Source organism: Phlebotomus papatasi, chromosome 2 (genome assembly GCF_024763615.1).
Source record: "Phlebotomus papatasi isolate M1 chromosome 2, Ppap_2.1, whole genome shotgun sequence".
NCBI lineage: Eukaryota > Metazoa > Arthropoda > Insecta > Diptera > Psychodidae > Phlebotomus > Phlebotomus papatasi.
The window spans coordinates 29,077,626-29,094,025 of NC_077223.1; the positions used below are offsets into that span (position 1 = coordinate 29,077,626).

General features: G+C 32.5%; 2 protein-coding genes across 2 annotated transcripts in view; one reads left to right on the forward strand and one right to left on the reverse strand.

The window, feature by feature from the left end:
* LOC129803379 (protein ABHD11-like) overlaps positions 1–1,385 on the forward strand; it is an 80,562-nt gene extending 79,177 nt beyond the window's left edge. Inside the window, exons 3-4 of the mRNA XM_055849866.1 lie at positions 451–656; positions 784–1,385. Coding sequence (XP_055705841.1) covers positions 451–656; positions 784–962 — 385 coding nt within the window. The 3' untranslated portion in view covers positions 963–1,385. The remainder of the gene's footprint in view (positions 1–450; positions 657–783) is intronic.
* LOC129803378 (homeobox protein unc-4-like) overlaps positions 1–16,400 on the reverse strand; it is a 56,516-nt gene that overhangs the window by 26,897 nt on the left and 13,219 nt on the right. Inside the window, exon 2 of the mRNA XM_055849865.1 lies at positions 12,711–13,274. Within this exon, the coding sequence (XP_055705840.1) occupies positions 12,711–13,092 (382 nt within the window). The 5' untranslated portion in view covers positions 13,093–13,274. The remainder of the gene's footprint in view (positions 1–12,710; positions 13,275–16,400) is intronic.

A 16,400-nucleotide genomic window follows, 5' to 3' on the forward strand; every position in this document is an offset into this window, starting at 1 on the left:
AATATTAACCCTAATAAACCCTCTATAACTTGGAATAGTTGCTTTTTCGAAAAGACACTTGCAGTGTGCAAAAATACATAAAATATTACACATCTGAATTACGATTTTAGGCCCATTTTTAATTTTTGCCTTTTGGACCCAGGAAAAAAGGCCTAGGATTCCAAGTTTGTCAGGAAATGTGAGATGTAGGACTAGCTTTTAGATTATATGTCCAATGTCCATGGATGAAATTAATTTAGTAACTTGGAAGAAAATCAACTTTTACGAAACTGCAACATTACGAAGGTGCAAAACCTTCCCCTATTTAATTTTATCCGTGCTCTCTTGATAAATAAAACAAAAATTTAGAAATTTTACACAATGCCAAAGGATTCATTTGGAAGCTACTCATGATTGACCCACCTAACGCTGGTTGATCAGCCTGTGTCTATTTATCATATTATGTTACAGATTGGATTTTTATATCACATCAGACACCGGAAATGCAGATCACTGGAAGTATTCAGTGAGCTATACGGAAAAATTGGCTTACTGGCCACACTGGCTAAATCGTGGTGAGGCTGAAATAAGTGTTCGAAAGTTGTCAGCAGCTGATGGTGGCAATCTATCGGTGGATTCTACCCACAAAACATGCTTCTTCTACGGATTCTACTGCCGTAAGTGAAATCACAAGTCAATTTAGAGGTAGAATGTGTTGCAACAATTAATTATTAATCTAATTTGTGTATACGACGTTTTCGTGCTTTCTCTCCGACTCTCGCACCAACAATTATAAAATCGTAGTGAGGGCAGAGGGAAGTTTTCTATTTACGCCAAGCAAAAGCGGTGGAACTCATGTGGTGGAAACCGTACACTATCAGTGTCCGCCATTCTTAGGTAGATTCTGCCGTGCCGAGGTGCAATTTCAGCGCAATGCCATTATGAACAACTTATCTTATCAATTCAATCGTCATTTATTGTAGACAAGTAAAATGTGGAAATAGCAGAATTTCAATTATTTAATTTTAAAATGGAACAAATGCAAGTCCCATCATTTTGTCTAGAATTAAAATAAATTGTTTTAAATGAGGCTAAACCGAAAAAAGCAGAAATAAGAACATGAGAGAGAATGAGTTAATTAAAATAATTCGTGATTACACATTTTCTTTATTATAGCTTGACAGCAATTTTGTTACGCTATAATATTGCTAATTTAATTTGTTAATGAGATAAAATTTTCATTTAATATAATTGCCGACAATAGGAAAATCCACTTGGAGACATGGAGCCGCCTCTTGAGATCATTTGTTATGCTAATTAGAGGCATAAGAGTAAAAAAATAAATGACAGATGATTTCTCCAGAGATCAAGAATAAATAATAAATGTTTTTTTTTATTGAACCCAATCCAGTGAAAATGTTTTACAAGCGGAATCAATCAACGTTTCTGTCTACTCGATCAACTATAATATTAGTCAGTGGTTATTTTTTTGATTTATTGCGAAAAAATATGTTCAACTTACTGGAGAATGAAAAAAAAATCACTATGAAAAAACCCAATTAGTTTTCTTTGAACGTTTTTCCAGTATTGTGTTATTTCTTTTTTATTAATATACCTAGCTTCTATTTGGTATACATCCACGGAATTCATATAAATAAGTGACGTGCATTCTAAAAAGCAATATATGCTATATGCTCTCTTTAAAAAAATTTATACATGGCGTTTTATTCGTTGAACATTGGGTCAGTGTATACAAGTTTTTGGTACCCCTCTACGAGCCAATTGGAAAGCATTACTGGAGTGATTAAATTTATTCTTTTTTTCAACGCCTATGCAATAAAAAAAGAGAGATATTTTATGGAATATAAAAGCAATTTGATATATGAATCTATTAAAAAAATACAAGAAATAATGAAATACCTAAAGTACTTTAAAACTAAATTAATTTCTGCAATGGAGATATTATTTTGAATTGCGTTAGCATAATAATAAAGAAAAGAGAATATTCTCAGCTCTCATAACATTTGTTTTTTGATTTATAACAAATGAAAGAAAAACAAATATTATCTGTTAATTAATTTTATTTTTGTTTTTAATTTCATAGAGGCTGGTTAACTTAGCAGAAGAATAGTTCCCTAATTACGAATAATTCAATTCTGACAAGTTCTCAGATTTTTTTATAGGTCTATTCTTAACATTTTATTGCCCAAGATAAAATATATTTACACGGTCTGCACGTATTAATTTTGTGTACTTATAATTTTAGTTTCTTTTTTTATTTTGTCAAAATTTTGGAATTAGAATTTTTCTTTGTTTAAAATTTTAAGTTTTGGGAGCTTAAAAAATTCACAATTGTAATATTTCTCAATTAACAGAAGAAAAGTTACGGTGTTACTATAGAGTTGTCTCATTTCCATACAGATTTATTAAGTACTTAATAAGCACTTTAAAGCTATAACTAAAAATTAGAAGAAGTTCTAAATACTGGTCTGTTCCAATGTTTTGTTTTTACTGCTTGAACTCAAAGAGAGAGAAGGTATGTAATAATGTAATCGACTTTTTTTGTCAACATGTCAACGTCTTAGAGCTTAAACGGTAAGATATATCAACCCGGTGACCCCGAATAAAAAAACGATATTTAGAGGTTTTTTTTTCAATTTTTCCCTCCATTCCCTTTCCATGCCATCCAAAATCAAGTTTTTTGGTTTATATGTTTTGAATTGAAGGTGGTCCGTCCAGGCGAACATTTCGTCCAAACATACCTATGACCTAAAACATCATCATCTTGATTTTTTGGAGGAAAAAGTTTTTACTACTTTAGACGGTCTATTTTTCAATCACTTTGGAAAAATTTAGAATTTTTGGAAAGGGTATTGAAATTTCCAATTCAATTGCATCGGTTGCAATCGGTAATGAATCGGTTAAGTATCCGTAAATGACTAGTCTTTTTAAAATGCTCCTTTTTCTGTCCATAAACAACCTAGAGGTTCACCTAGGGACCTCTTGGTTTCCACCTAGAGGCGAAACGGTAATAGATACGAGCTTCCGATCTTCGGATGAACCCCCATAAGTCGACCCAAAAAACATTATTATGATTTTTATTTCCCCTCATAATGTCCGACTCTTCCAAAATCGAGTTTTTTCTTGGTTTCGTTTTTCGAAAACCCCTTCTACGATTTGTTTTATTTTTGGATATGTTTTAGAGGAGGTTCAGGCTAACATTTCATTTAAACATACCTATTAAACCTAAAAACAATCGCCATCTTCAATTTTTGGAAAGTCAAAGTTTAACTGGTTTTGAAATCAGTAGGGGAGACTGGGGCAAAAAGTCACAAACGGATATTTTATTTTTTTACAAACTACCCGAGCACCTCCGAAATTTCTAATTAGCACAGTTTTATAAGAAATTTACCGCTCTACAACTCTGTGAAAGTAATTTTCTTTCATCTTGTAAGGAAATATATTTATCGAGCTATTTTCAAGAAGGTAATTTTGTGACCATTCTCAAAAATGCTGGGGCAAATAGTATCAGGCATGAGATACTATCCCATTTTCTTTCGCTTTATTACAGGATTCCGTAAATTTAAGTAAAATACCTAGATTACATATTTTCATAGGAAATTCTACACCTTTGTAAAACATCGTTTTCTCTATCTGAGCGAGAAAAGCGCATTTTAAGCTATTTTACAAAAAACACACAAAAGACTGCAAATCGTTTGACCAATGCAATCAACAAGCGACGACACATAGCATTGACGTTTCTTTTCACCGTGGGACATAAGAAATTGTTTCGGTTTTTGTTACTTTTTACCCCAAGGGGTCGTTTTTAATAAAAGGATTTCTGGAGAAAAGAATCTTTGTAAAATTCTAAAATAGATAGCGGATTCGTATTTAAAGTATATCCAGATAACTTGGGAAATATTCATCTGTGCATCAAATTTAAAATATGAAGCTAATAATTGATATCTCCTGCACGGAAAATATATCAAAAATAGGGCTAAAAATTTCGATATTTTTTTTTTATTTTTTAAATTCCTTGTTCGAATTCTAAGAAACTTACGACATTGAAGAAGACCTATGGAGGCTCTCTATGGAAAAAAATTTAAGCTATCTTATTTATCTTGGCAGATATTGAATTTCGAAATTTTCGATTTGTGACTTTTTGCCCCAGTTTCCCTTAATAAATCGATTAAATATCCAAGAATGACTTATCTCTTCCGTGTTTACATTTTTTGTTTGTCGTATGCTTTTAACTCATGCCAGGAAATTCTAAAATGATAATTTCTTTACCAATTTTTGATTTTGAAATACTTTTGTTCTTTATGAAGAATCAATTTGATCTGTAGTAGACCATTAAGTACCAAAAGATCATGCGAAACACTAATTCACAGAGAGCTATATCTCGTGAGTTCGAGCATTAGCATTTCGCAAAGCTGGGACGCCTTGTCATCTTTTTTTTATATTATAGCTATTATTTTGTTTCATTATTAAGCAAACGAATGGATACTTAAAGAAAATGTAAAACTAAATTCAATTTTAAGTACAAAAAACAGATGGGAAAGTTTCCTATCTTTGCGGAATCCTCGAACTCAGGATAGAGCTCTCTGTGAATTATTACAGATATTTTATCGATTCATAACTGATTTTAATCTCTTTCCGAAAAAAACCTAATTTAACCAAATCAATTGGATGAAAATGTTCATCTGGACTGGATCATTTATAAAATAACCACTAGCTTAGATTCTTTACATGTGACCTCGGAATGCGTGCAACTCGGGGTGCTTGCGACTCGAAATGCGTGAAAATTTAATAGTGAGTTGGATTTTGATAGTAAATTTTTTTTCGTTTTTGAAACACCGGTGTCCCACTTGTCCTTAAAGGGTTAATGAGTATGCTTGGGTTTTACATAAAAATAATACAAATAAAAGTAATGAGTCAAAATTATAACGAATCATGAATAAAGTACATTCGACTAAGCTGCATGATTTTGAGACAGTTTTCGCTTTTATTATTTATATATTTCTTTACATCTAACGTCTATGAATATTATAATGAGCAAGCATAATAATTGCTAATTTGTCTGAGAATTTCGATAAAATGCAGTAATTTAAGAACATAGGAAAGCCTTTGACGGTCAATGTGATTGTGCCTGAAGGTATCAAAATTTTCAACAGGTTTGGTAAATTAATTACTATTATCGGAAAGTCCTTATTATATTATATTATTAAATTACTATCATAATTTTCTCTATAATTTACAAAACAAGTTAATATTAAAGAGAAAATTTGTTTGAATACCTAATTAAGTATTCATTATATCACCATCCATGTGAAAAAGTGTAAGAAATTTGTATGAAAACCGTCCTTTTGAAAAAATCTGAATTTATTTAGGTGATACTAGGGCACCTTCTTACAGATCTATATTTTTTCAGGACACTTGACCATATGATTATGAATTTAAAGTGAGAGGACTTCATAATTTTGTTTTTTACAGGTTATCAAATTAATAATAAAAGTAGTTTTTAAATTTTTATTAGCAGCTGAGTATCAGCTGAGTGACAAAAGAAAACATTTTATTTTTGTTTTCTTTCTTGTTTTAGTAAAAATGAAAACAATATAACAAAAATGACAAATATAGCAAGAGTTCTGGATATTATTCAATTAAAGTGAAGCTTTCATCGGTCTCGAATATTTGATTATCACCCCAAAGTAAAATGATTTTTAAAAATTGTTCATCACTTTTACCGAATTATTTTTTGCGACATGCGTTCCTAGTAATTAGTGCAAAACATTTTGCAAAAAAAAACAATTATAGTAAGGTGGGGTAACTGGATCGTTTTCCGAAGTGTGCTACTTAAACGCTTGTTTTTGGACTGATGAAATCCTTTTTTACTTCTTCTAAATCCATATATTCACTGTTTCATTCAGAAATATAATATAAAAAAAAATTATCAAAAATATTAAAGAAAATTTATAAAATAATGATAATACTGAATTAAGTCAGAATGTACTAACTGGGTCACCTTTTCACTAATTCACTTTTAATTAAACCTTTGGATTTAAAATACTTTTTTCACAAGGAAAAAAAACAATAAATGTTTTCAATCAACCAGCTATCATCGAAAATATCACTGCTAGAAAATTTTAAGTGAAGAACCCAGCTGGCACAAGATTTAAATGAATCGATTACACTCACTTATTTAATGGATTAAAATATTATTTTTGCTTTTTCTCAATCTTGAATAGTTATATTATATTACTGTAGGAGAGACTGGGGCAATAAGTCACAAATCGAAAATTTCAAAATTCAATATCTTCCAAGATAAATAAGATAGCGGATAAAATTTTTACCACAGATAGCTTCCATAAACCTTCTTCGATTTTGTATGTTTCTTCGAATTCGAACAAGGAATTTAGAAAATAAAAAATATCAAAATTTTTAGCACTATTTTTGAAATATTTTCCTTGAAGAAAATATCAATTATTACCTACTTATTATTCAAATTTTATGCACTGATGATTATTTCCTAAATGACTTGGATTTTTTGAATACGAATCCGCTATCTATTTTAGAATTTTACAAAGATTCTTCTCTCAAGAATTTTTTTTATTAAAAACGACCACTTGGGGTAAAAAGTAACAAGAGGTATGGAGCAAAAAGTAATAAAAACCGAAACAATTTATGAAGTCTTAAAAAGACGTCAAGTCCATGTGTCGCCGCTTGTTGTTTGCATTGGTCAAACGATTTACAGTCTTTTGTGTGTGTGTTTTTTTCTAAAATAGCTTGAAAAGCGTTTCTATCATTCTGTTAGAAAAAATGGTGTTTTACAAAGGTGTAGAGGAATAAATTCCCTATGAAAATATGTTATCTAGGTATTTTTCTGAAATTGCGGAATCGCGTAAAAAAGCGAATCAAAATATGATAATATTTCATGCCTGATTTGCCCCAGCATTTTTGAGAATGGTGATAAAATTACCTTTTAGAAAACGGCTCGATAAACGTATTTCCTTACAAAATAGAGGAAAATTACTTTCACAAAGTTGTAGACCGATAAATTTCCTAGAAAACTGCACTAATTACAAATTTCTGGGGCGTTCGAGTAGTTTGTAAAAAAATAAAATATTCGTTTTGTGACTTTTTGCCCCAGTCTCCTCTAGTGACTATATCACGGAAATAAAAATAAAAATATTATTTTAAGTGGATTATTAATAAACGATCCAGATAGCGAAGCGCCCGGATTAGCACACTTGACTATAGTTAACCCTTTAACGACGAGACAGTTTTCGCAGACCGAAAATCAGCAATAAAAATGAAAGCAATGAACAAAATCAGTAAAAAGTCTTATATCTGGCTTTCGAAAAGCCAACACAGAGTCTGATTGGGTCTATTTTTTGTCTCTATGAACGATAGGGACAAAAATAGCCTAAAAATTTAAGTAATTTTTCTAACAATACTAATGAATGATAATTTTCAATCTAATGAAAAATAATATGTTTGAGTATTATAGTTTATTTTCCCAAAACGGTTTTGCTTAAAAAAAATTGAAAGTATAAAAAATATTTAAAATTATTTTTCATTATAAGAATTTGAAAATTCGTAATTTTTTAGCTTAAAAATTTACTATACAGCAAATAGCTGGAGACTTCCAAGAAATATCCTATAGATTCCTTCAACCTTCTACTATATAATTACGAACCCACATAAGGAAAAGGTAACTTTAGGTAGTCAGGAAAAATTATTTTCTTTATGGGACACCCGTGTTCCAATCGTCCTTAAAGAAAGGTTAAAAGTAAAAAATAATTTTCAAAAAAAAATTTTTTTTGGAAGGACAACGATCGAATCTTCATGACTCCTACATGCTTCACTTACCTTATTATCCTAAACTATCTAAACCTCCTCTAATCTAAAGAGAGTCTAATGTTGTGGACACACTTTTAGAGGGAAATGGGGCACTTTTGGTTTGGGGAAGCTTTGAAATTGAGCTTTTTCTCCTATTTTTAAACCAATTGAGCCTTATCACGATATAATTTAGCAATTACAATTTAGCAATTGGTTTGTTGAGCTAAATTATTTTACAAAAAGGTCTAGTTTCATTTAAAAATAGGAGGAAAAACTCAATTTCAAAGCTGCCCCAATTCAAAGGTGCGTCAGTTCTCCCTGTGCCTTAAGCCGAGAGATGGCTAAACGTAATTATAGTCAAAATAATGATTAGACTACATTCTTATAAATTTCCCACTAAGCCGCCTCTCGACTTAAACCGTGTCTGTCTATGGCATAAGTTTGCTAACGAGCACTGATTTGACCTATTGTGATTTCAAAATTCTTCAAAATTTTCTCAAGGAATATTTTAATATAATTTAATAGGCGAATGACATTAACTAATTGAAAAGTTTCATAATAATTTTCTAATTTTCCCATACAAAAATTTTATAATATGTGACTAAATGGATTTGAGATCCAACTCTTCCCATTATCAATTGTGCCTATTGTTGCGTTAGCGATGGTAGATTTTCGTACCAAAATGACTAATAAAAGAGGCTCGTTATTCTTCAATCAGGCAACAAACTAAGGCCGCTGAATGCTATAAGAAATGGAGTTAAACATATTTACACTGAGGCGGAGCATTGGTATCACGCGATTTTCCCTTTCCATCCACCAACACAGAGATTTCTTCCAGTCTTTGCCTGGGTCAGTCAGCCAGTTTTGGTGGAGAATGGGAAGCGGGAGATCATTTACCTGTAGGTGTTGGAGTCGTCAGCTCAGGCATTTTATTAAATACAATTAGATCACAACATGAAAACAGGGAGGTGCTTAATTATTTTCTTTTTCGGAGTCTAATCGACAATGACGCCTTTTGGACTTCAAACTGCGTGCATTGTGTGGTTTTTTTTCTTTCTTTAATTCTCATTTCTGCTCTTTTTTTATTTCCCCCCACAAAAAAAGCAACGAAAGAAAAAGGACCAAATTGCTAATATATTCAACGAATTCTGAACAAAAAAAAAATTATATAAAGAATTCATGTCTTGGCAGCCCCAAAGTGCCAAGTAAACACAAAACTTTGTTAAAAGATACACTCATCGAAAGTTATTACACCCACGGGAATGCCAAAGAAGATGCCATCACTTCCCAATTCATTGTCGGTCCCTTGAACGGCAAATAAGAGTGAATCCCTCCAGTATCCCTCATCCGGAGTCACACCCAGAAACCACTTAAGCAGGGAGGTGATGAAAAAAATCAGCAACATTGAGGAATATATTCCCCTAACATCTTTCAACATTGGTGAGGAAACAAAAGGAATGAAATAAAACGAGGGGAAAATCCGTATAACATAGTTATTTACCACAAATGTTACAAATCTGATTTAAAATGAAATAATAATGTGTATAATAAAATGAAAATGATGAGGTTCAATACCCTCCTCATTGACTTGAGTCTACCAGATGAGGGAGGCTATCCCGAGGGGTAGAGCTAGTAATCAATTTTTTTTTTCGTTGCTCACTTTCTTTTTTTTTTTGTATTGCATAGCACCACCTTAAGCAATTTTCCGCCCCAGATACTATGGTAAAGCATAAGGAATAATTTTTCCACAAGTTCTAACTACTAGGTTCCCCCCCGGGAAATTTCATGATAACTCCAATGAGAATGGTCCATTTATGTTGCCACAAAGTGAATCTTTTTCACTAAACATATTTTCCGTATAATTCGTCTAACACAATTTATTAATAATACTAGAATTGTGGAAAAAGGTAGGTCTTGGTTCTTGCCAAGGATCTAGCCAATGGACAATAAATTTCTCGGTATTATCCCTAAAATATCAAGAAAAAATTAAATAAAATTAGATTTAGCAAATTATTCAGGGCACTATTACAAATGACCAGTAAAAAATTGAATTTGGTCATTAATGACTCTGGCACATCATTTATATTGGTCAAATTTCATAAAATCAAAATTTACATCCCTTTCTTTCTTAAAAGTTTAGCATATGTCTATTCTACTCTTTCGCACTCTTCTTCTTCCTTTAAACATCACACCAAATTAAATTTGGTTCAGTCCAATTTTAAGACCGAATGAGTGGGATAGACTTATGCAAGCCTTTTGAGAATGAAAGAGAAGTGAATTTTGATTTCATGAAATTTGACCGATCTAAAAGGTGTGCCGGAGCCATAAAGAATCAAATTGGAGCGTTACTAAATTTAAAAGTGATAAATAGGGATATTATCATACAAGTTTTGGCAAAGGAGATTCAATTTTAAGCTCACTCTCATTTAGTTACATTAAATTAGCCTGGATTACAAACAAAAATCTTCAGGAAATCTACTTCTTCAGCAACTGATACCTCACCAAAACAAAGGGTAGAGCCAGTTCGAAGCTAAATCTTTTTAATGTTTGACATTTTTTAAGTGTTTATAGTTATTTACTGACCAAAGGTATTCATTTGTCTTTTATGATTTTAAAGTCAATTTGTTGTTCATTAAGGGTTACGTGAATCAGCATATAAAGGAAGGCTTTCAGATTTCGCATGTACTTTGGCTTCGAACACTTCATGTTATTTCCATATTCCATTAATGAATTTGGCCTATCTATGGCATTATAATATAATAGTCATTCTTAAGATACACTTGGAAAAAATACAGTGCTTAAAAGAAGATTAATGTCTGAAGCCTAAAAGCCTTTTCCTATTCTATATTTTTTTTTTCAAAACAATAAAAAAAAATTAAATTAATCTCTTAGGCACATATAACATTTGATCTATATTTTCTGAAATTTTGATAATTTTGATTAAAAAAAAATATAAGCCGTTAGAATCTGATGTTCGGAGATCTTAAAAAAAACTTGTCAGGTAGTCATACAATTACACAGAAGACAATAATTCGGAGGCAAAAACAAAATATTTCCTCTTATAGCAGCTAATTTAAACTCAAACTTAAACGAACGATTTAAAAAAAAGAAATTTGTATTTTTGCGAGAATTTTAGTCAAAAATATTCCATTTTTGTCGTATATTACATCACGTTTTTGTCATGTAAAAAATGTTTTAATCAGGGAAACAAAAGAGCCACAAGGAGCCTCAAGTATGAGTTTAATTCATCAGTAATCCTGACTTACCGCACAGTATTTTTTTTTTTTAAATATGTCTCCGAAAATCAGTTCTTAACGGCTGAATTCAAGGGGTAACTCATTTTCGGGGAACTCGAGCCAATCTGACCAGGGAACACACTGGGAACCCTAGGAACCCAGCGGAACTCGGGAAACTCGGGGAACCCATACATTTTTTATGGGAACCGGGGAACCTATACACTTTTTCAGGGAACCTGGGAAACTCATATATTTTTTCAGGGAACCCGGGGAACTGGGATAACCCTCTAATCTGAAACTTGTTTTAGTCAACTATTGACAAGATAAGATTTATTGTTGATCGAAAGACATGGTAAAGCGTACCAGCTTTGCAGAATGCTCGAACTCACAAGATAGAGCTCTCCGTGAATGAGCTTTTCGCATGATCTTTTAGTATTATGATCTATTAGAGATCAAATTGATTCGTAAATCATAAAAGCATTTAAAAATGAAAAAGAATCGGTACTTAACCGATTCATTACCGATGAAGACCGATGCAACCGGGCTCAGATATTCAATACCTGTCCAAAAAATCCAAATTTAACCAAATCGGTTGAAAAATGAGCCTTCCAAAGTGGTTGACCTTTGACCTTCAATAATTTAAAATGGCGAATTTTTCGGTCATAGATATGTTGGGCGAAATGTTCACCAGGACTAGCTCTAAAACATATCCGCAAATCATTGAAAAAAGCTTGGGCCAGTTTTGCGAAAACACAAAAAACATGGTTTTTAGGGGATGGATAGGGGAAAAAGGGAAAGAAGTAGTTATTTTTTTTTTTGGGTCACCGAAGACCGCAACTTGATATCTCTTACCGTTTAAGTTTCAGGACGGTGACAAGTTGAAAAAAAAACACGATTATATAACTGCTGTCTCTTTGAGTTCAAACAGTAAAATAGAAAGAATTGATTACGAAATCGACAAGGTTGTGTGTATTAAAAATAATTATGAGAGCAAAAAAGATGACGACGATGATGATGAGATGATAAAAATAATGAATTGAGACAGTTTCAAACTTTAAAATATTTACTAGCTGTTCCGGAACTTAGTTCCTTAACACTAAACCTACCCAGGCTCGATCAAATTGACCGGTTTAAAATTAACACAAATTTAAAGGGTACAATGTCACTATCAAACTTTCTGAATTTCTTAAAATATGCATGTATAATATATTTTTCAGTGTTTAAATTTTATTTTTGTGCTCTTTTCCAAGACAAATTTGTTAAGTATCTTACCCTACCGTGGTTTGTCATTTGACCGAAAAACGACCAAAAACGGTCGGTAGGTTTAGTGTTAATAGGATGTAACGTCTACATTCGTATTTATTATTCAAGTCCCTCTTTAGTACTTTTTCGTATTAAGAAAATTAATTAAAAGGGAGATAATACGAGTGAGAAAAATATACACACTAAACACTACTTTTATAAAACATCTCCTTGGAACTTCCATAATTTCTATGAAAAGCTTTCTGCACACTACTTGTAATCATAACATCCCTCCATTTGGTCTAAATTGATAAACAAAATTCTAAAGATCAAAAAGCAGTCTTGAAAAAAAAAACGTTTTGAGTGTATTTTGCAACAAGGGAAAAGTATGACCAATTGAATTTTGGTACTGACCTTTGTCTTCATTGGAATCCTCACTTGGCGGTCCAGGCATTGTTCTCGTCAGCGTCAAACCACCTGGATGGTTGATTCCATTGATTCCAGGCAATCCGCTACCACCATTTCCGCTGAGAGTGGCAGCCAAACCCGCCGCCGATGGGCCTCCGCTTGCCGATCCTCCGCCATTGCCTGACCCGGGCCCAAACCGTGGTCGGTTGAGGAAGGGCCCGCCAAACATGCTCGGGACACCAAATTGCAGAAATGGTGCCCATGGAGGGACTCGCGCTCGCGGTGCCAATTGAGCCGCAGCAGCCGCATAGAGTTGCAGTGCCGACGGTTGCAGACCACCTGCACCACCTTGCAAACTCGGAAGCAAATTTTGATGCTCCAACACCATCTTAGGAGAGTCTCACACCCTCAATTTCACCGGCACAGTCCAGTTAGGCATTCAATGGCTCATTAAAAACAATCATCCAATATTTGTCCTCAATTGTGACTATCAAAGTCCGGGATGGCTATTTTTTAATTTCACATTATTCCTTGTACTCTTCTGGCATCGTTCTAAAAATTATCACCAAACTAAAGAATTTAATTTATTTTTTAAGAAAGAGATGTGAATTATAATTCTGGAGAGATGTAAGTATACTTTCTCAGGGCGAATAACACGAAAATTTTTCCTTTTTAGAACGTAAATCCTTCAAATTGTCTCCTAATGCGAAAATATAAAAGAAGCGTAAAAGCTTGGGTTAAAAGAAAATGGGGGAGATATACGAAGGACTTCAAAATAGAGGCTACTCACTAGTGTCTTTAATATCTCAAGTGTAAAAAGTACAATTCTCCGGAACTTTATTTTTTTTTTTAATTTTTTGGAATTGGGCCATATGAAATTTTTCATGTTTATTGTATTTTGATTAATTATCAGTAGTCGATTTTTTCAGTTCAATTAAATTTTATCATAAATTGAAATTTCAATACAAAAGGAAATACTAATTATATATTTTTCTAGATAAAATGCATAATATGCAATTTCTCACGAAATTTATAAAATTATCTTCAATCTAATGAAGTTTTTAGTAACACCGAGAAAAATGTGGATGGTAAAATTTACCATCCTCCATACAAAATTCTAATGGCCGGATAGTAAAAAAGTCACCCAGCAAACGCGATATTAAATTGGACTGTCAAAAATTGTAGAATCTATTGCATGGATAGTAAATTCTAATAGCCGGATGGTAAATTCTAATATCCCCGGATGTTAGATTTTACTAGCCGGATGGTAAATTTTACTGGCAGGATAGTAAATTTTACTAGCCGGATATTAGAATGAAAAATGTCGGAAAAATTTATTTTTCCTTATTTTCATTGCTTTTTGGCCATTGTTTGAGGGCTTGGGGCCCTTCCTGGATGACATTCTCTGTATTTCAAGCCATTTTGATGCGTGAAAATCTTTTTCCAACATTGACGACTCAGCCGAGATTTGAACACGCGACCTTTGTGATGACAGTCCAGCATCTTCCAGCTGCGCCACGAATTGCTATAATGTATTCAAAGCATATCGGGAACCGTTGCATCGGCACCCACGATATTCCAAAATGATATTCTAACAGTAGGATGGCAAATTTTACTGGATTGGATAGTAATTTCAATCCAAATTACTATCCTCCGTTAAAATTTACTGTCTTCCAGTTAAATTTTAACATCAAATATGCGGCCAGTAAAATTTACTTCCCGGATATTAGAATCTAAGAGAGGTCAAGGTAAAATCTAAATGAGGATAGTAAATTTTACCATCCAGCTGTTAGAATTTACTATCTATAGGATAGTAAATTTTAAAATGTCAAGATGGTAGATTCTAAAGGAAAGTTTCTATGGAGGATGGTATTTTCTACTATCTTTTGAGATAGTAGAATTTAAAGACACGATTTGTAGAAAATACCATCCAAATTTTTCTCGGTGAACTCAACAGATTTAAAACATTTTTCAGTATCATATTTTCTCGTCTTTTTTTTATTTAATACATTTTATCAAATTATAAAGATAACAAAATTATTGGTTGGACGATATGTTATTAATTACAAAACGTAAATAAAATTAAAAAAAAAATAATTTAGTCGATTTCCAGATCTACCCATACAGGGGTAGTTCTGAATAGGGAAACCAGTACAGAATTAACCAGCAATGGAATTAGACAGTGTAGTGTTACAGTTTGTACTTAAAAGAATATTGAGCAAATTGGTATTTATTCAAAGTTAATACCTCTCTTCCTATTCATTGAAATATTATATATCAATCTTATTTAATTTTTTTTCATAAATTTTACAGAAAGGAAAATTTCATATGCTGTATAATTTTGCCCGGGTCTCCCCTACTGTAATTCTTCCATATACATCTAGAATGCAATACCAAATAATTTTAATATTAAACAAAACAAATTACATGTTGATGTGTTTCAACAGGTAATGCTAAACTCAATGAACATAGAGCATTCTATAGGGAAGTAGTACCATATTTTGGACAAGTTGCAAATAGGGGAGACCGCGGCAGAATTAGTCAACAGATTAAATTTTCTTTGCCCATAATTTGTGAAAAACATGATCGAATAGCACTGATATATATTTAAAAAAACATGGGATATTCTATGACAACCTTAATCGGTAAATCTCGCTTTTACGGCCGAGAAACAAAAAAAAATCTAGAAATTGTAAAATAGCAAAGATAAAAGCATTTTTTTCTATAAATTCTTGTTCTAAAGGCTAATATACCCGATTGAAATTGACATATCGTTTGTCATCTTCTGACAAACTAATTTCACTATAAGTTAAAATTGAAATTCACTAAATTGAAAAGAACTGCGAGCACCGTTAACAAATAATTTATTCTATGGATTTTAGGGCATAATGGGTGATTTTCAACGGTATCTAATTTTAAAATTTGAGAAACACTAACTGGCCAACGAGCACCAAATGCTAAATGATTTCATTTCCGTTGAAAATATATGTATTTTCAGCTGAATTCTGCTATCCTTAATTCAACACTTTAAGAGGGGGATGGGGCTAAAACCATATACTAAAACTCATAATAATGTTCCTTGGGTCGACTTATGCGGGGGGGGGGTCCTCCGAAGATCCGAAGTTCGTATTCCTTACCGTTTCGCCTCCAGGTAACAATTTTACGGACAGAAATAACAATATTTAAAAAATATTGGTCATTTACGAGTACTTAACCGATTGATTACCGATTGCGACAGATGTAATCGGGTTGGAAATTTCAAGAACTTCCCAAAAAATCCAAATTTGTTCCAAAGTGGTTTGACCTTTGACCTTCAGAATCCAAGATGGCGATTTGTTTAGGTCATAGGTATGTTTGGACGAAACGTTCGCCTGGACCACCTCCAAAACATATCCAAAAATAAAAGAAATCGTACGCGAGCCGTTTTCTAGAAAAACCAAAAAAACATGGTTTGGAGGGAATAGGGGGGGGGGTAAATAAAAAAAACGTCTAGAGATATCGTTTTTTTTATTGGTGGTCACCGAAGATCGAAAGTTGACACCTCTTACGGTTTAAGATCTAGGACGGTGACAAGTTAACAAAAGTCGATTATATAACTGCTCTCTCTTTGAGTTCGAGCAGTAACATAATCTACCTAGACTTCGATTTAAACAACTAATCGCTGTTAAAAGAAATTAAAACAATCTTTAATGAACA